Here is a 20,827-nt window from a genome sequence, read left to right on the forward strand (position 1 = left end):
TACTCAGGTTGTAAAATCAAGAGCTGGTCAGTTTTAAGGGATGATGGGAATGTTAGTTGGCAAGAAAACAAGTTAATTTTAAATTTGGGATTAAATAAGGCTTCGTGTCAATCGCTCAATTCTGATACTCCCCAATCTGTCATTTATATTAGAAAAATAGTTTTCTGTTTTGTTGGTTTGTTTTTCCCTTTTAAAGCAAGTTTCCTATCCTGATAACAGTAATTTGGGGTCAACCTTTAAATGTTGTTGCCCTTCATGTTGGAGAGATGGGGTGGGAGAAGGGGAGCAGACTTGACTTCTGTAAAAATTCGGTGTTTTTTAAAGTCAAGATTATACAATATCTAGCAAAGCAACTTTAGACTTAGAAAGTATAGTAGACTTTCACAGTAGACTATAAATGCGTATCCTAACTGGAAATTATAAGGTGAGTGGGAAAATGGGACAAAAATCTCGCAGAGTATCCCGTTGTCCTAAAGCTCTGAGCTTGTGGGGTTCCCCCCCCCCAAAGCTTAGAGGAGTTTTAAGTAAATTAGAATGTCAAAGTGAAAGAGGCGCTGCATCTTCCTGCAGATTTAGTACCCAGCTGGGATCCCCTGCCTGGGGCACACGCGGTATCTCCTCTCACTGGGCTGCTTGGTGAAAAAGCGGAAGTCTTTGCAAGTTAGTCCTTATTGAGGGGCAGTGGGTTCCTGTTGTTCTTTGTCTCAATTTTTTGTCCTTGAGGCTGTTGGTGCCTTAGCAATTTGTTGTGTTTGTTGTTGACTAAGTAGCATATCTACCAAATGAAGTGAAACTCTATTGGACAATTAGTATTACAGATTAAATTGCCTGGGGAGTTGAAATGAACAGAAAAGGATGCAATGTGGAGATCAGCTCTGGTTTTCCTTTATTTTTCTAACATTCCACTAGAATGTTAGAAGTTATAGAATTCCATACACATCATCACACACCTTTTGATATGAAAAGTGAAAGACTTGATCTTCTTAAGTGACTCAGGAATCATCTCAATATTAAAATTTACACCGTTGTAGACTGTAATACAGAAACAAGCCGCTGTTTGCTTTCTTCAGTTCTGGTGCTAATAAACCTACCAAAAGATTTATACCCTCTGGCTTCACTGAACACCAGATGGCGCTCTTAGTAAATTAAATTTCTCTGAAAAACCGAAGGCAAAAAGCAAAGCCAAAAGGATGTAAGGGAGAAACTTCAACGGGCATAGTAATTGCTAATTTTGACCCATAAAGGGAAACGGTAGGTTAGGATCTCAAGTCCTGAGAGAGGAGGGGACACAGCATGGCCAAGAGTGTGTGCTTGTTCAGACAAACGAGGACTGATCTACAGGGCACCGTAATCTCCCCAGACTTGTTTTCATTTCACCTTCCACTCTGAACACTTAACATATGGCAAAACATGGTACTCCCCAACAGAATGTCTTCCAGACGCGGTGGGACCTATACTTTCTACTGCTTTCAAAATCACAGCACTCTTCCTTTGAATGTCTGGTACTTCTTATTTTGTTGTGTATCATCTAGGTTAGTCTGAAAGCTTCCTAGGACATAATGTCCTTTGCCCCTGTGTCAGAGGTCTAGAAGAAAGAAGAGGGGCCTGTTAAATTCTTGGCGTTTCTCAACTTCCATTGTTACCTGCTTTTGCAAAAACATCTTAATGTAACACTGACTCGTTCCCATACTTCCCTGAAGAATCAAAGTTTGTATTTTCAAGATAGGATATTCTTAAGACCCAAATCATTCCAGGTTATAAGCATGCTTTGCAAACTAAATACATGAAAATCTGCATCTACATGAAAGAAAACTGGATTTTTTTAACAAAAGATTCCTCACAGGGTTCCTTTATGTATTTGTATACATTTAAAATAATTCCCTAGGGAAGGTAAGATGCACCCAGACACCTGTTCAGTTGCATTCTTACCATCAGATACTCGAATAGCCACCTCCATAGGATCCCCGAGGGGAGGATGGAGTCTAGCTTCTTGGCATGTCTGTGAGAGCCACCGTGGTTGTTATCTGTAGACTGTTCATTCTCATTGGTATAGCAGGCATGTATGTGTCCATCCTGCTTTCCAACTCTTTGTGCCTATTTTATTTTGTACTTTGGGCTGCTTTCCTACTTTTTTTTTTTTAAATGACCTTCATTATATATTCAGTTGAATCTATTCTTCCTGGGGTACCTCACAATTTAATCTTTTTAATTTTGTCATTTTCAATTCTCTACTGAGTTACATCAGCTCTTGTTTCACAGCTTCCTGAGGAGTCTTTTGGACCATTTTTGTTCTGAGATTTTGAATTTCGAATTTCAGGTGTTAGTTTTTATTTCCTGCCAAGTTCTATTGGAGGATATTTAATTCACACCGAATATTGTTGCAGTTTTCTGCCTTATGGTTGGGAGAATTTTCAGCAGCTATACTTCTCGTTTTTTTTCTTCTTATAGATAGTAGTGTTTGTAGATATTTTCTTCCCTTTTCGGCTCATTTTGAAAGGTATTCTTTTCCTTGACTGGCAGAAACAGTTGGTTCGATGTAGGCAAGGATGAGGGGTTTGATTCAAGAGTGTTTTCTTCTGTTGGAACAGTGAAATACGGTATTTCTCAAGAGATGACACTTTTCTTTGTGAGGTGTGTTGGGGCTTGGAGTCTCACCTGATTCTGTAATTTTACTTTTCTAAGACCCTTACTTCCTCCTTTCATTTTATCATCAAGCCTCCAGGAGACATCTCCCCCTGTCCCAGACACGGTACATTCCTCACACAGCCCCCGTCAGTCTCATTCAGACTTCCCCTTGATGATCCCGTGGGCAGCGCTGTGAGGCACTGGTGTGAGGCGTCAGCATCCCCATCACTCGTGCTGGGGGCCCTGTGTTCTTGCCCTGTGTACTGCCACAGCTAGGCCCCCTGCCCTTGTCTCTTTACCATATAGTTTCCACCTGACTCTGCCTTCATAGGAATTCTGATGCCGGCTCTAGATGAACTTTTTTCTGTGTCTCACAGTTACGCTGCAGGTACAGGTTATAGGTGACTTTGTTGGGAAGACAGTGAAAGAGATTCAGATTTAGGCAGCAACTACTATTCCTTGGAAAACCAGAAGCTCAAGTACTCCCCCCTTAAATATGAACACACAGCAAGAACTATCAGACCTGGGAGGAAAGCTTCTAACCTGACAGACAAAAATGAAATCAAACAGAAAACAACGTTCAATACTGTGTCTATTCAACAGAATAGGTTTTTCTATATTTTAAAAATTTAGAGAACATAAAAGAGAGCTCTTGAAAATTAAAAACGTGAGAGCAGACGTGAAACCCTTGCGGGCAGAACTGAAAAAGACACGTCTCCTCGGTAGGACAAAGACGCAGAGGAAGCAGACGACAGCAGCTGGCTCAAACCTGAGGTGCACTGTCTGAATGACTCGGGTTCAGAAAGAGCAGAGAGGGTGGAGGGGAGAAACAATTTAAGAAAATGTCCCCGAATGTACGGCACGAATTTACAGCTTGCATACCCAGCGTACTGGCAGAGAACGGGTGACTGTAAAACGGTGGAGCCCTGGGGACAAAGAATTATTCCGTGAGCTTCCACAGAGGAAAAGCAGATGACATGTAAAGAATCAGAAACAGGAACGGCTTCAGATTTCTCAGCATCCACACTGCGATTTAGAACCTGGACAGTGCCTTCAAAGGTCTGAAGGGTAATTATTTCCAAGCTAGATTTCTAAACTCAGGCAAGTTACCAATTAAATGTGAGGGTCAAAAAAAACCAACAGACATTGGTCTCAGGAAACTGAGCTCTCACATACTCTTTCACAGAACGCGTTGAAGGCCAGGCCCACCAGATTGAGGAACTAAACCAACATGCAGGAAGACATGAGACCCAGGAAATGGGAGACCCAACGGAGAGTGGTGATAGGATCTCCAGAACAATGTGGAAGGAGGTCTAGGGAAGGCAGCTGTGCGCCAGGCACAAAGGGCAACCACTCCAGGTTCCTGCAGGTTAGACGCCACAGGGGAAAACAAAAGATCAAGCAAGACATAAAGAAAAAAGTAAACTGGGAAAGTCATCATGGTTTATTCTGCGTCTCACCTTTGAATTAGCACCAATAGCCTTTCCCCCCTCCCCCCCCCACCGGCTGCGCCGCGCGGCATGCAGGATCCTAGTTCCCCAACCAGGCATCGAACCCGTGCCCCCTGCAGTGGAAGCGCAGAGTCCTAACCACTGGATCACCAGGGAAGGACCGCCAGGGAAGTCCCAGACAGTCTAACATTAATGTGACCTAAGTTACAATGTAATTATGTAAGGAGATCGGGGAGGTGTCGCAGGGGCAGTGGAGGAGGGCTGGAGAGACACCTGTATTCTTACCTTCCATGTGGGGAAGTTAGGAGATAAATGTCGGACAATGAAGAATCAAGAATGTAGCGACGCGGGCTTCCCTGGTGGCGCAGTGGTTGAGAGTCCGCCTGCTAATGCAGGGGACACGGGTTCGTGCCACGGTCCGTGAAGATCCCACGTGCCGCGGAGCGGCTGGGCCCGTGAGCCATGGCCGCTGAGCCTGCGCGTCCGGAGGCTGTTGCTCCGCAACGGGAGAGGCCACAACAGTGAGAGGCCCGCGTGACGCAACTGTATTAAGAACCGGGCACACACCCAAAGAATCACTTAGAAGAGGTGAAATCTTTTCTCAGGGGAAGGACACAAGGGGCTGTTTTCCTTAACAACCCCTACAAAACAAGCTGACTTAGCTACGTGTGCATTTATACCTTTGACTTTCTAACTGTAAAGGCATTTTATAGAAAAGCATAGAAATATAACAATTTTGTCAGAAAAAGGCCTAATCTCAATGAAAGAGAGGTCTCATCCAGTAACTCCCTATCCAGTAACCTCTACACCACCTGTTCAGAGCGCAGAAATTATCCATTCGATAAGAAGAGCTTTAGCCGCCTGCAGCTGCGTAGGCTCTCCCTGTCTTATGAACTGGTTTATATTTAAGTGTTTTCTACTTGTAAAGCTCTTCCCGGCTCATGAGGCCACGCCCTTTATACATATCATCGGTCCAATGGTCCGTCCTTGAGCGCTGCCATGTTTCAGGTGAAATTTACTTGCTGGTCAACATCATGAGAAGACTCTGCCTTAAAATCAACGGCAGAATCTGGAGAACGCATTCCTGGCATTAAGATGTCTAAAAACCTATTCTTGAAGCAGTGGAGACTGGGTACTTCTGAAAGTCCATGTACAATTATATGATCAAATATATGGTATAAATACATGTAACTGCCACCCACAGCCGAGATACACTCTCATCCTTGAACCCTGTGTGTCTTGGGAATAACGTGTGTTTCATTTAGGTCGCGCACAACTCTTAAGGTTGGAGCTACTGTGCTTGTTTTCAGATGAAAAGGGCTCCGAAGGTCATGCAACTAAGTGGCTGAGAGCCAGAACTAAACCGATTGGTCAATCCTGGCTGTGCTCTTTTACCACGCTACCGAATTTAACTAAGTCTTCATCCCTAGCTCATCTGCCCTCTCCTTTAATCCACGCAGCTATGTTTCAGCACAGCTGTCCAAATGCCCCAGGATAGGTTGGGATATAGCAAAAACACCATACCGAAAAATATTTTAAATAAGAGATAAATGAACTTGTATATTGACCTCATATTGTGAGAGCTCTTCAGTTTCTTGCATACACACATGGGACACCTGTGACGGCCGGCGACAGAACCTAGTGGCCCTTCCTTTTTGCAGCAGAGGGGCGACACAGATATGCTCGACAGCATAAAAATCCTAGTAAAAGGGCAAGAATCCAAATGTTGAGAATCCAGCCAGAGGTCATGGAGCCCGTGGACCCAGTTCAGCTACTCCCAGGATGTTGCTGAAATTGTCGGACTCCCATGTTTACTGTTCTCTCTCTTCCCCGTTATCATTTATAAAAAGCAATACCAAACGCTCTGGACTGAACCAGAGATGTGTGATAGAAAAGCACATTATCTGACGGAAGGGCCCATTAAGAAAGTCAGCGTATGATAAAGGATTAAAAAAAAAACAAGACAGGCGGAAAGAAGCATAATTTCTTCAAGAACATTTATACATCTTTTTAATTAGATTAGCTTTACAAGCATCTGGAGAGCTTTTTCATAATGAAACGCCGCTTCTCAAATTACATGACTTTATAGTCTATCTGTAGATGAATCCTCAAATTCTTTGCCTGCTGTGGATAAAGGTCTGTGTTTTACGACTGGTTAATATGGTGAATGAAAACAGCATTAGAAGCTTTATCTTTAACCAGGATTAAACACATATAGGCCACAAAAAGTTTTAAATTTTGTTTTATATAGAGTCCTGCTTGGTGACAAGTTAACGGTCCCACTAACATGAAATGAACAGATTTTAAATGGATATTAAAGGAATGGCTATCCCGATTTCTCAATCCTTTCACAACAATCTCCAAGAACTTATATAAACTTTTCCAAAAACAAAAACAAAAAAACACAAAAAACCAAAACTTAAAACCTGTCTGGTGAGCAAAACCCACAGGTAGTAGAATCTGACACTTTGCACAACTGCAGAGAAACACATCTGAATGACACAGGGGCTCCCAGATTAAAAGGCTGTTGCTGTACACCTTCACAGACAAGCCTCCCATCCACATCATACGATTTCTACTAGACCTAAAAATAACAGCGCTTTTTGAGTTGTGGCCTCAGGCAGCGCACTGCACCGCAGGCCGGGTGGCAAAGACAACTTGCGCTCGGGGAGTGTGGAGGGCAGGGGGCAGAGGCACTTACTGTCGAGACGCTCCGCTGTATTCTATGGAACTAGGAGAGGAAGCGGAACGAAACTGCACGCGGGCGAGGAAAAACAACAGTCAACTGTAATTGTCTCCTGCAAGTTCTCCGGAAGTGAGATCACAATACTGAATATTCAATCCCACCCTAAGTCCACACTGTCAGTTCACTAAACAATTTTTTTTTCATGTTTTACATGAACAATAGCAATCTTTTAATAAAAATTACTGAGCTTTCCATAGAAAAGGTCTCTAATTGAGTACAAACTATACAGATGCTAAAACTGTCATAGGTTGAAATATACAGAAATATTTCTGTACACTCACATTATTTTGGCAAAGAAGATTAAGGATAGAGATAGAAAACTGAAGTGGGCAAAGGTCTTACACCCATAATTCACGCAAAATACAGATACCACCCTTAGGGCTTTGCTGAAGAGCCTAGGAAACTGAAGTCTAAGACACCCATCCTAATTCAGGTGTTAAATAACAGAAGTCTGGGAGGCCTTGTGTGATTTTGTAGTATTCCCTCTTTTTTTCCTGAAAAGTGAAAAAGCAAACTCATGAAACATAAAAGTATCTGTTTTTCTGCTTTGTGTTTTGTGTTTGTAAGCTAAACATCCATCTTTCGGTACTGACGAAGAGCGTCATGTCTGGGGAGTGTGTCAGCAGGGGTCTGAGGCGTCACTAACGTTAAGTCTCTACCAACACCGTTCAGTCTGAATGCGCACAGCCTCCCCTTGACGCTACCCAACAGGAACGAGGTGCTGATCTGCTGACCAGATGGGCACAGGAGTAGGAAGAAAACGTTAACAGCAAAATTGAAAGTACAATCAACTTGACGGGAAGCAAAAGGAAAAGTCTTAGGAAAGGGGACAGTATCTTCTACATCTATAGGATATATATACCTGAAAGCATAAGAAAGCCCTTTATCTTGGGAACTTGATGCTGAGGATAACCTCAAGTTCATTTAGTGCCAGTCACTTTAGTTTTTTTAAATGTAACTTAAAAGATAAAACCTTTTTACTGTGTATGTTTTCTTATAAAGCATGAACTAGAAGTTATTGGTAGTAAACGGTGATGGCTTTACTGTTATGTTTCACTACTAACAATGTCAGGAAAACAACAGCAGCAATTTCTAAGAGTCCAAATTAGTGTAAGACAGGACACAAAACAATCGGATTTTTCAGCTGGTGATTAAAGTGCTCCTTTTCTTATTTTAAGTAAAAAGAAAATTAAAGTAATCATTAGTCACTGGCAACAATCATTATAAGAGGCCTCTTAGGGCAAAATTTAATAGTACGAAGAGGTTTACAAAAATAGATTGATGCTATTTGGGGGAATAATACTGTAATTTTTTTCTCAATTCAGTTTTGATAAATTGTACCTGATCATATAAAAATTACTTCAAATTCAAACTTGACTATATAAAAAAGGGAGAGATGCAATGCAGTCAGCTAGACGACAGACCTGGCAAATATAAGAGTGAAAAAGTTCCACCTAGGGCACTTATCTCATGTCCAGATGTAAATACCACTTTCAGCTGATAACTTATATTCCTCCCATCACAGGTTTGGAGTCAATCATGCAGTACAAAGCCACACAGTCAAAATCTTCGTTTTGATGCAACACAAAAAAGTTGTTGGTTTCCTTAAATTGCCAACTGGTGGTCTATTTTCTTTGTCCCATTTATTCGTATTCACAAGTTAACAAACAGCGTCAATAATTACTGTAGATGAGTGGGGTATTGCTGGATCAAAGGCTCTATAAGACGTCTTTACTGATTGAATCAGAAGGTTTATTGAGTTCAACCCTCACACCTTTTTCACCTGCAAGGTAAAAAAAAAAATTCATTCATTCGGTAAGCACCAGAGTACTGCTTCCCACTAAGTTCCTAACAGTATGCACAGCGTTTCAGCTTTGCAAACACACATCATCTGAAAACGATCATGCTTGCACTTCCAAAAGTTACCCTCAGGACTGTATTACGAGGCATGCACAGACGCTGAACTAGTAAACCCTCAAAGGGAAAAATCATTCTCTACACAGAGATAATGATTTTTGTCTCCTTTTATTTGAAAAGCAAATCAAACTGCTGTAAGAGCACAGTGTGTTCAGCATCACTGAAAGCACACTACTAGGCTTCTGTCCCAAATAAACTTTAAAAATACACAGAAAATGCGTGAACATTCAATTTTTATAGTTTTATAAAAGGCTGATGTGGGATTATCAACGGGCTCATGAATATACAGCTAGTTAAATCAGTAATATGAATGAACTTGAGCAGGTTTGTGGAGATACAAGGTAGGGTTAAAGACAAGACAGGTCAGTGGTCCATCCGATGGAAACCTCAGACCCAACCGCTCCAGGAGATAACCCGTAACTGGGGGTGACCTATGGACGCCACTGGCAGACATGGACTCCACATGCCTGTCTGCTTTACTGATTTCAGCATGTCAATTCATCCCCTTTGTATTAATTTTCTTCATGTCCACATTTTACATGGCAGACCTGGAGTACTCTTCAGAGCACGTACATCTAACACGGAAAGGATATTATTACCTTTCCTCTGCGGGGAGAATGAGAGGAAGCCAGCCTGTGACTGAAAAGGATTACCACAGAAAAACTCAGCTTGGACTCAAACGATTTTCCCAGACTTCTTTGTCTCAAACTTTCCTCATCTTTGGGCAATTGTGACGGTTCAAGATAACAATGAAGATGACTTAAGAGCAGCCCTCTTCAATAGGGGAACTAAGAATCAGACGGAAACAAGGAGCCAGTCTTCTGGCTCACGGAAAGCCCTGCCTGGCTGCGGGGTCTCTTCCTTCCGGTGTACCCTGGCCCCAGATGTTTACCTGTTAGATATTTTACTTTAGCTCGTGCTCTCTCATCTGCATCAAAATACCAAACAGTTATTGCGTACCTAAAAGAAAATTCAGAATAGGGTAAGAATGATCACACTGGGGAAAACAAAGGGTATTCTGTTGCAAAGGTCTACTAAAACTTGTAACGCCAAAATAATGCCTAACTTGGGGTGACATCAGATGATAAGGGAGCGGAGCAACAGCCCACTCACTTAACCAGTAGTCCCAGTGCTCAGGAGTATGGCAGAGAGCCAGGAGTAGCTAAAATTCATGTTGCAGAGTTGATGAGTTTTTATGACTTTCTTAACACCTACTTAACCTACTTGATTATCTGTTTTGCAAGCCCACAGCAGATCAGAAACAGACAGTAAGAAGGTAAGAGTGGCTGTTACAGAAAAAGCACGCTATCAATAGCACAAGTTCTAAAAGAAAAGCAGAGAAGGACTCAAGGCCAGGGGCCCTGTAGAGCAAGGGAGGGCTAAGTCTCCACCACTTCTAAGGACACCACTACACACATACCGGCAAAGAATCGTGATGGGGGTTTACAATTTTACAACCTGGAGTCATCAAGAAAGTTACATTATGCTAAGAATGTTTTAGGATTTTTATCAAAGCAATTATACTATGTTTTGTTTCATTTTTCTGAAAATTTCATCACTCACTTGGAATATCTCATTTCACAAATACTGAAGAATCTCTGGTTTATTAAATACCACTTAGTTACAGCTTTTGGTACCAATAACGTGGGAAATGTGCACACACCGCAGGAAGTGGAAGCCCGCTGCACATGACCAGCGCCTGAGTAGAACGCAGCCATCGGTCAGAGTGTCCTGCGGCTTCTGGCCAGTGTTCGCTGGGGGCAAAGCAACACTGACTGATCAAATGAAGAGCCAGCAAACGTGGCAGAACTAAATCCTGTAACAGGTCGGAAGCAATGAGTCAAAGGCAGAGTAGAGTGGAGGCTGGGAGTCTGGGCAGCGGGGAAGGCCGAAGCCCCAGGCCACTCAGCTGCAAAGGGGCAGAGCTGAGCTCGAGGTCTGGCCTCCCGGCGTCCAGAGCTCCAGCCCCTCCCCTGCCACGCAGCCTCTTCTCTCCTGTCAGGCGGCCGTGGCAATAGGGAAGTGCACGCACAAACACTTCGGTATGTCTTCCGCACCTGCCCTACACTTTCAGTTACGTAGTCATCAGAGTTCTAACACCTGCCCCAAGGCCTTCCCAGAAGACAGCTGCAGAGCAGCAGGCGTGGCTCTGCTTCCCCTGCCTCTCCCTCCAGCCATCTGTTAAGAGGCCCCTCGTCCCCACGTCCCCACGTCCCCCTCTGCTGGGACTTCCACAGCCGCCCCCGCTCCCGGCAGAGGCCGACGCTGCCCTACTCCCTGCTCCCCACACTCCAGGCCCAGTGGTAACACTGGACCCATCGATTCCAATTCAACAGGCCTGTCTCCCTCCTCCAAACCCCTGGAGCACTCCCTAATCGTCTGCCATCTATTTACCACCTAAAATGTCGGTTCTGTCTTCATCTAGAAAGGCTACAACCACACCGTATCCGAGATTCCATAAAAAGCAATGTCTGTGAAGCGGTCTCTAGGGCAGAGACGGGCACCGGGGGGACGGGAGGCGAGGCGGGGATTCAGGACGGCGCGCCGTGTGATGTGACGGGACCCCCGGCCTCCACCCAGGGATTCTTTTGGCCGCTAGCCACACCACTCAGCCGGCACTCACTATGATGAATTACGGCTGAGGCGACATGGCTCGGAGAGAAGCCAGAAGGAGGGACAGGTGACAAAGTCTGCAGAGCTTGAACCTCATCAACTGCTGGCCCGTCTCTAACATCATTATCAAGAGGCAGCTCTTCTCCCAGTGTATCTAAGGGACCTAGGCAAATGCGTGCCAGTGATTCACTACCGTAAGGTCAAAGTCCCTTCTACAATGAAGAATAGGTATTTAAAAAGGAGCACTTTTTTCCCCAAATATTCATTTTGATAACAATGTCTGTAACATCTTCCATTTTAACAGTCTAAACATTTTAATTGGGTCATGGTAAATGGTAAAAGAAATGTTTTTAAGAATACGTTAAACATAATAGGTTTAGAAAACTAAACTTTGTAGGAAGAGAGTGTAACGTAGAAAATAATGCAGAGGAGCGTGTAACAAGCCTCACAGACGCTTACTGTTGAAGCTGAAGGGTGAGTTTTCTAACATTAACTCCCAAATACCTCTTCTCCACTTGGCTTTGCTCTACTCTTCTTCTTCTGTATTTCTACTCTCTGGTTATGTGTTTTTCTCTTCTGTATCATTTTTCTACGTCATCCCTCTGCCCCCCACCCCTGCCGGACCACCTTTAACAAAGTTGCCCTTTCCCTTCTCTATCTAATCTTTATTCCCCAAGTGAATACTCTCACCAGATCCGAGAATGGATCATAGTTAAGGGAAGACGGGAGCCCCGTGCTCCCCTGACTGACCCCAGACACGGAGTGGCTGTGCAAAGAGACTCACAAGCATTTGGTACCAACTGTGAATCCATCTTACAGAATTATTCAAATTAAACAGTTACGACCGAGGCCCTCTGATAAAGAAAGGCAGGTGAAGAGCAGGAAAGTACGCATTAGAAAATGTCCATGTTCACCCCAGCCACCCCCTGCTACCCTACGTGCTCTTGACCACTTCTTCCTGAAGGGGAGGAGTACTACCTTGTAGCGTATGCTGGCTGCACTTCATGAGGGTTGCGACGGTCGGACCAGAAAAACAGCAGTCTATCAAACCTGGGTTCAATGTCGGCAAACTGGGCCTTGCCTTCCGGGAAAATTCGAAGTATACCTCCACTTACCTAGGAAAAGGGCCAAATACGTAAGCGTGAGTGACCAAGAATGCTACAAAATTAAATTTAGGGGGGAAAAGACCAATTCAGGATATCCGAAGTCTTAAATCAATTATTCACAAACATATCTCGGTTAACGAGGTGGGAAGGTGAGCTGAGATTTCAAGTACATGCACCAATCAATACAAGGAAACATTCGTTCCTTCTTTCAGAGAATTTTGTAAATACTTGATGAGACAGATGTATATGATCTGAACTCAAAAGTCTTAAAATGACACTTGAAAGCCTGAAAAAGTAGTAAGCATTTCTTATTTATGTATGGTGATGATCTGCCTAACCTACTCTTAAAAATGTAGCCATATCTAGTCATGTTGACTAAATTACTACAAATGGTTTAAGTATGTCAAAGAACTAGCTCTTTGCCCTTGCCAAATCTAATGCCTCTTATTTAAGGAACTCACTAAATCAGTACAAAGTGTCATTTATCATCAGCGCTGCAGTCATTATTAGAAACTGTAGCTCTCCCTCCCCAGACTGGGCCTGACACATCGATGACTCCCTGCCTATACAACTGGACTCCCTTCACAAAGGATCATTACTATTTACCCCAGCAAATATCCTTCTCTGTTTGGACCAGATGGACTTACCTATTCATTCCAATACTGACTGGATGTCTATTGTTCTGGGCCCTGTCCTGGGCCCTGGGAGCAGAGTAGGAAATAATTCAGACAGATGTGGTCCTTGTGGTAATTATAATCTGGGTGGGGGGGAGTAAAGCGAGGTAAACCCGACCCAAGTGAGTAGCTCTTCACCCTTGGAAAACTCAACTCCTAACAGGTAGACTCTTCAACTGAAAGGCACATTGATACTTGATCAAGACACCATGGAGGCTGAGCCTGTTCCTCGGTTCCACTACAGCCAGAGAAGCTGTTTACAGGCTCACTGTCAAGTAAGGCAGATTCAAGCTACCCGGTTCCCTTGCCTTCCTTCCTCAGGTTCCAGCGTTGTTCCGAGCGACTGCCAAAGCACTCGTGCAGACATCTTTTAAAGGAGCTCTAGACTGTGACCGAGAACATGCCTCTTTTCTCTCCCCCTGCCCTCCGCCCTTTCACTGGAGTCGCCGGGAATAGCACAGGCCATCTGCTGAAAATGTTCAGAAACACGTAGTTGAAGCTACCATTCTTCCTCTGGGAAACGTTCCCTGATCCCTGAATTAGGCGGGCTCCCACGTGTTCCCACAGCAATCTGTCCTGCACTTGGCAGCGCCAAGTGTAATCGTCCGTCTACTGATCTGTATCCTCCACTCCAGCCCAAGCTCTAGGAGGGATAGTTCTATTTCTGCTGTTTCCAGCACCCAGAACAACTTCTGCCACAGTGTACATATTCAGTGCAATCTTGCAGTGAAAGTTTTCAGTTTTACATATAAAAATACTGAAGATTTTTTTCTGCTTATATGCTAATTTAAAAACAACGTATTAATGACCTTGGACAGGTCATATAAAAATTAAAAGATCAGCCTAGAAAGAACCTAGATTCTAACAAAATGTAAAATTTAAGAGTTGATCAAACATATTCATAGTTTTCTAGATATTCACAAAATCGGAAAAAAAATTTTAATTCTAACCAAATTTATAGCAATTTGTTTTGTGTGTTGGGCTCAAGGTGAATTACCAATTTTATGTCTCTATTTCAAACTTTAAAAGCTATAACAAAAAACCATGCTTGTTGACATAATGCCTCAAAATATACTTAGCAGTAAAACTTACCTCTACCTTGAACTTGGAGTAGGACAGAGGAAATTCTTTTTTTTTCCCAGAAAAGTAACGTTTTTTACTTTTAACTACTTGTCACACTTCTATAATACTTTCTATTCTTGCATTTGTTTTGTTACTTGCTCTTTTTTTTTTTAATTCTAAACTTTAGTCATTTTATTGAGGTATAGTTGATTTACAATATTGTGTTAGTTTTAGATGTACAGCAGAGTGATTCGGTTATACACATATGTGTGCATATCTATATTATTCTTTCTTAAAAATTCTTGTCGATTATAGTTTATTACAAGATATCGGATACGGTTCCCTGTGCTGTATAGTAAATCCTTGTTTCCCTATTCTAGATATAGCAGTGTGCATCTGTTAATCCCATACTCCCAATTTATCCCTCCCCACTTTCCCCTCTGGTAACCATAAGTTTGTTTTCTATGTCTGAGTCTGTTTCTATTTTGTAAATAAGTTCATTTGTAATATTTTTCAGATTCTACATATAAGTGATATCATATAATATTTGTCTTTCTCTGTCTGACTTACTTCACTTAGCATGATAAACTCTAAGTCCATCCATGTTGCTGCAAATGGCATTATTTTGTTCTTTTTTGTACCTGAGTAGTATTCCATTGTATATATGTACTGCATCTTCTTTATCCATTCCTCTGTTGATAGACCCTTAGGTTGCTTCCATGCCTTGGCTATTGTAAGTAGTGCCGCTATGAACACTGGGGTGCATGTATCTTTTTGAATTAGAGCTTTCGTCTTTTCCAGATACATGCCCAGGAGTGGGATTGCTGGATCATATGGTAACTCTTTTTAATTTTTTAAGGACCTCCATACTGTTCTCCATAGTGGCTGCACCAATTTACATTCCCACCAACAGTGCAAGAGGGTTCCCTTTTCTCCACACCCTCTCCAGCATTTATTATTTGTAGACTTTTTGATGATGGCCATTCTGACCGTTCTGTGAGGTGTTACCTCATTGTACTTTTGATTTGCATTTCTCTGATAATTAGTAATGTTGAGCATCTTTTCCTGTGTCTGTTGGCCATCTGCATGTCTTCTTTGGAGAAATGTCTACTTAGTTCTTCTGCCATTTTCTGATTGGGTTGTTTGTTTGTTTTGTTATTGAATTGTATGAGCTGTTTGTATATTCTGGAAATTAAGCCTTTGTCGGTCGCACTGTTTGCAAATATTTTCTCCCAGCGCATAGGCTGTCTTTTCTTTTTGTTTATGGTTTCCCTTGCTGTGCAAAAGCTTATAAGTTTGATTAGGTTCCATTTGTTTATTTTTGCTTTTGTTTCTATTGCCTTGGGAGACTGACCTAAGAAAAACATTGGTACGATGTTTTGCCTGTGTTCTCTTGGAGTTTTATGCTGTCATGTCTTATATTTAAGTCTTTAAGCCATTTTGAGTCTATTTTTGTGCATGGTGTGAAGGTGTGTTCTAACTTCACTGATTTACATGCGGCTGTCCAACTTTCCCAGCACCACGTGCTGAAGAGACTGTCTTTTCTCCACTGTATATTCTTGCCTGCTCTGTCAAAGATTAACTGACCGTAGGTGTGTGGGTTTGTTTCTGGGCTCTCTATTCTGTCTCACCAATCCATATGTCTGTTTCTGTGCCAACACCACACTCTTTTGAGTACTGTAGCTTTGGAGTATAGTCTGAAGTCCGGGAGGGCTGTGCCTCCAGCTTTGTTCTTTTTCCTCAGGATCACTTTGGCAATTCTGTTTTTTTTGTGATTCTATATGAATTTTAGGATGATCTGTTCTAGTTATATGAAAAATGTCATGGCTAATCTGATGGGGATTTCATTAAATCTGTAGACTGCTTTGGGTTATATGGCCATATTTTAACTATATTAATTCTTCCAATCCAAAAGCATGGAATATCTTCCCTTTTCCTTGCATCACCTTTGATTTCCTTTATCAGTGTCTTATAGTTCTCAGCATATAAGTCCTTCACCTCCTTGGTTAGATTTATTCCTAGATATATTCTTTTTATGATGTGATTTTAAACAGAATTTTTTTTACTTTCTCTTTCTGGTATTTCATTGTTAGTGTAAAGAAATGCAACAGATTTCTGTATATTAATCTTGTATCCTGCTACCTTGCTGAATTCATTTATCAGTTCTAACAGTTTCTGTGTGGAATCTTTAGGGTTTTCTACATAGAGTATCAAGGACAGAGGAAATTCTTTAAATCAGTATATGATATGGAAAGATGACTGGATCACCGTGAGCATACTCTAAGTTTTAGGATTTGCTTTTAGAACAGGACTAAGTTTTTGTACATTTAAGACCTCGTGATTTCCATTTATGTGTGTATGCATGTGGTGGAAGAAGGTGTTTGTTTTAAAGGTTATTTGATTTTTTAAAAATTACCTTGGCTACACGAGTGTGTTCACTCTCTGAAAATCCACTGGGCTATACATTATGTTCACTTTTCTATTTAAATATTTTGCTTCATTACATGTAAGTAAAAAGAGATTTTTTACAAAATTCAACCAAAAATTAGTTGATACAACCTCCAGTGCAATAATACATGACACACTTCTAAAGTTTAAATCATTTAAACTTAAGTGAAACTCAGGCTGATGTTAAGGGAATAAATATTTGCAACACAAGAAATTGGATATGCTGCACATTCGAACTGGTTTTACAGGATTTTTCAGTACCGATAAACTAGCTTTTCATAATCCGGGGACAAAGAAATCCTGCCTCCTATATCCCATAGCCCAGTGCCAGACAACACCTCTGCAACAATGCAAAGCACGAAATGCAGGCGCTAAAGAGCAAATAACTCTTCATAATCATAATACATAATCTCCCGCAAAAGTCGTGATAAAACAAACACTCTCAGAAGTGTTTTTATAAAAACTACTAGAAGGGATATTATTTTAATAAAAGATACTTTTGTTAAATTTTGGATATGAATGTTTCAACATCCGAAATAAGGGAATCTACTTTTTGAGCTCTATGAGGATCTGTTTCATGTTAACTAAGATCCACTCCCGATACCTGAGTGAAACATACCTAAGGAGGAATGTTTAACTGTGCCACGTTTTAAAGACAGTCTCACCTACGAGGAGTATGAATCTTAACACTACTTGTGAGGAAAAAATACCTGTAAGAAAAAAAAATGCTCAATGAGGTGACATACCTTGGCATCCCAGTCTTTATTAAGATAATATATACATGTCACACATCTTCCATCTCCATTTGGATTATCGACATGACGTACATAACCCGTTCCGTTGCCTGGATAACAAGCAACCATGGCCTGTAATAATAATAATAATAAATTTTAAAGTCCACGTATGAATAAAAAGGGAAAACAGCTTACAGCAAAGATCTCTGATTTTTGGCTACTCTGACTTACGCTTAAATTCTTTCTCTAATAAAAATCATGTTTGTAAATAGAAGAGGTAAAAATCTTCTATGTTGACATTAAGAAAAAACACAGGGTAGGCTGGTGAACAATGCAAAGTGTGGTGAATTCTGCGTCACAGCGATGGGAAAAGCTGCTGTGGAAGGATGGGAAAGCCTGCAGGACCTCTTTCGTGATCGTCACTCATGCCGATAATCAAGATCAGGTGGGCTTTGTCCTGCTCCATGGGGGATGGCCACCCTCCCTGAGCTCGCCACAGAACACCTGCGTTACCGTCCGACAGTCACACACATCCTCTGATACCATCTCTGAGTGGTACCAATTTGGATAGACACAATTTAGAAGATCAACTCCAAACACTAACTCATTTAATGTCAGTGATTTTTTAAAAAAGGCTAAATGACAAATTAGCATGTGACGAACCCCTCTTCAAATCAGAAAGTCATTTTTTCACTCAGATTATAACAAGATGTAGTTCAGAAGACTGCTGGGTTTAAGTATGCAGGCGTAAGAGAGGCCCAAAATAAAAAGCAAAAAATAACTTGCATGTCCTAGAAATGTAGTACATTATAATGAAGTGAAATTAGTAAGGGTAATTTTTTTTAAATCTCAGGAATTACGAAGAAAACAAAAACAAAGATGCTCAAGATTACCAGTTATTCTTGAAATTCTTTATTTCTCTAATTTCTCCACGTGTTAAAGTTAATGGATAAGTATTAGTGTCAATGAATTAGTACAGTCATCAAACAGTAATTAAATTACATCATTATTTAAGATAAATGGCAAATGCTAATTTTTAAAATTCCTAAGTGAACAAATAACTCTGTTCTATCTCTGAGGGACTAGAAAGCATTTTAAACCTGAATGCTTAAAAAAAAAAAATCACATTTTCATAGACACCTGGACCTACTGCTCTTTATCAGAAGAAGAATTTTTGGTGAAGATTGCTTATGTCTCTATTTTTCGTAATTCTAGACAGACTTTAAATCCCTCTTCTTGTGACCTGAGGTTGTAATAAGAGGGAGAATGACATGTTTCTTGCATTTAATAATGCTCAATAAAAGATAAACCCAATTTCCTTGTCATTAGCTGCAAAGGAAAGGCATATGTAGCAGACCTTGAACATTAACTATAAAAAGGTACTAATTTAATAATGCAACTAATCCATATATGATTAATTGAGACAATTATGGTAAATTACTTGATACATTCTTATCAACAAAAAAGGAAAAAGAAAAGAAAAGAAAAGAAAAATCAACCTGAACTCTTCCCTAAGGAGTTCTCATCTCGAGAAAGTTTACTCAGGCCTCCCTCCAACTATCTGGTTTGTAACCTCAGCATTTCTCGGGTAAGAACAAATGGGAAAATCTTTCTTAGATCATCCACCCCACCCCACCCCACCCTATCCCTCCATTTAACAAACACCTCTTGACCACCTACTATGTACATGAAAGGGCCTGGGGCTAAAATGATGAACAAAGTCTCTTGCTTTCATTTATTATGGAACTCAGCATAGTGGGGTTAATAATCAACAAACAGATATATAACGTGATGTTAGGTAGCGATGATTTTCTTCATATCTTATGAAAAGATAACACATTATTGACTGGGGGATTTTTGCAGAAACTAACGTCTGTGGCGTTAATACATCTCCGGTCAATAATGTGTTAAGCTGAAGGATACAGAAAACGACAGAAGGATACTCTGACCGCTCTGAGGATCTAACACTGAGCAGAGATGAAAGGAAGGGAGTGGCGAGTCGCGTGTCCGTGTGCGGGGTGAGCACGTCCGGCAGAGGGCCCACGGGCACGGAGGCAGCAGTGGCGTGGCAGGCGGAGGGCAGCAGCAGGACAGCTGCAGGAAAAGGAGCGAGGGCAGAGGATGGTCGGAGGGGGTCCTGCAGGCCATGGTGAGGATACTGCTCTAAAAGTGACAGGAGGCCGATGGAGGACACATCTGATTAATGTCTGAAGGTGGTCAGTTTAGACTCTGTATGAATAAAAAATAACAACTGCAATACCCTCAGTGTCACCCACTACCTAACATTCACTGGACGTTTACTATTTGCCAAGCGCTACTCTAAGTAATTTACATACAATAACTTATCTGACACAACTGTATGAGGTAACTAGTATCGTCCTCCTCCTCGTCATTTACCTGTTAAGGAAACTGAGGCCCAGAAAGGTTAATTCATGTTCTTAATGACATACGACAGCTGACCCAGGTATGAATGCAGGCAGTCTGGTTTAAGAACCCGCGTAACTGACCACTGTACTAGACTGTGGTGTGTGTGTTGGGGGACTGGGGGTGGAGAGTGAAAAAAGAAGACTGCTAATTCGCTACTGCAGTTTGTTTCTAGGAGAAAAACAAAAAAGAGGCTGACCAGGGTGGCAAGGTGGGATGTATTCTGAAGGCAGAAAAGCAACATGATGTGCTCAGGGACCGGAAGCGGAGAGTAGGGAAGAGACAAGGATGACTGCAGGTTTCGTTTCAGCCTGTGTAACTGAATGAATGGAGCTAACAATTTACCAAGATGGAAACACTAGGTGAAAGAGTGGTTTTAGTAACATGCACAGGGTAGGAAAGGAGTTTCTCAGCAACAGTCACAATGAGCCAGACATCCCAGAGTAGAACAGGATTGAAGACACCAGGATTATGCCTCAAGATGGGACCTGTTTGTGTCAGTCACTTCTACTCCGCTTTCCTTAGGGTTACTGGAGGTACCTGAGGGTGGCCACCTGTGGCGGGGGGTCCAGTGAAATGAGAAGAGGCCAAACATTTGTTTGGTCTTGCCCCAGCCTTCAACTAGGGGCAGCATTTATCTGTGTCCTTTGAATTCCAAGTGAAACTTTTGGAAAAAATAAAAGATGCAATAAAAGCTTTAAACAATTGTATTAATTAAATTCTGTAATCCCTGATATAGCTCACTCACGCCCACCTAAGTGTATTATCTGAGGTGCCATTACCACTTTAGCCTGGCCTGCTGTCCCCTAGATCCCTTTAGCTCTGCTCTGGTGGCAGGGACGCTACCAAATGTAGAGAAAGGAAGGAAGGAGAAGGGGATCAGTGATACACAGGGCCTGCATTTTATCTGCCAGCTTGACCTGTCAATACCAGCCGCAGGAAAGGCAGCAGTACATTAGGACAACTGTGAAAGGATAAAATGCAAAACACCAGCGTAACCCAGCGAACTAGACGGCCTATCAATAAT

At 41.8% G+C, this 20,827-nt stretch overlaps 1 protein-coding gene across 5 annotated transcripts in view; it reads right to left on the bottom strand.

The window, feature by feature from the left end:
- Positions 1-6,060: 6,060 nt before the first annotated feature.
- The window catches only part of EGLN1 (egl-9 family hypoxia inducible factor 1), a 57,154-nt gene continuing 42,387 nt past the window's right edge, over positions 6,061-20,827 (bottom strand). Inside the window, exons 2-5 of one of the 5 annotated variants that reach the window (XM_060126243.1) lie at positions 17,389-17,508; positions 12,331-12,467; positions 9,632-9,699; positions 6,061-8,605 (exon numbers count right to left, since the gene is read on the bottom strand). In XM_060126243.1, coding sequence (XP_059982226.1) covers positions 8,541-8,605; positions 9,632-9,699; positions 12,331-12,467; positions 17,389-17,508 — 390 coding nt within the window. In that variant the 3' untranslated portion in view covers positions 6,061-8,540. Of the gene's footprint in view, positions 8,606-9,631; positions 9,700-12,330; positions 12,468-13,440; positions 13,602-17,388; positions 17,509-20,827 lie in introns of those variants that run through there. The other 4 variants (XM_060126244.1, XM_060126245.1, XR_009536083.1 and 1 more) reach the window with 4 other exon arrangements.

The sequence above is a fragment of the Lagenorhynchus albirostris genome, chromosome 16 (genome assembly GCF_949774975.1).
Source record: "Lagenorhynchus albirostris chromosome 16, mLagAlb1.1, whole genome shotgun sequence".
Lineage (NCBI taxonomy): Eukaryota > Metazoa > Chordata > Mammalia > Artiodactyla > Delphinidae > Lagenorhynchus > Lagenorhynchus albirostris.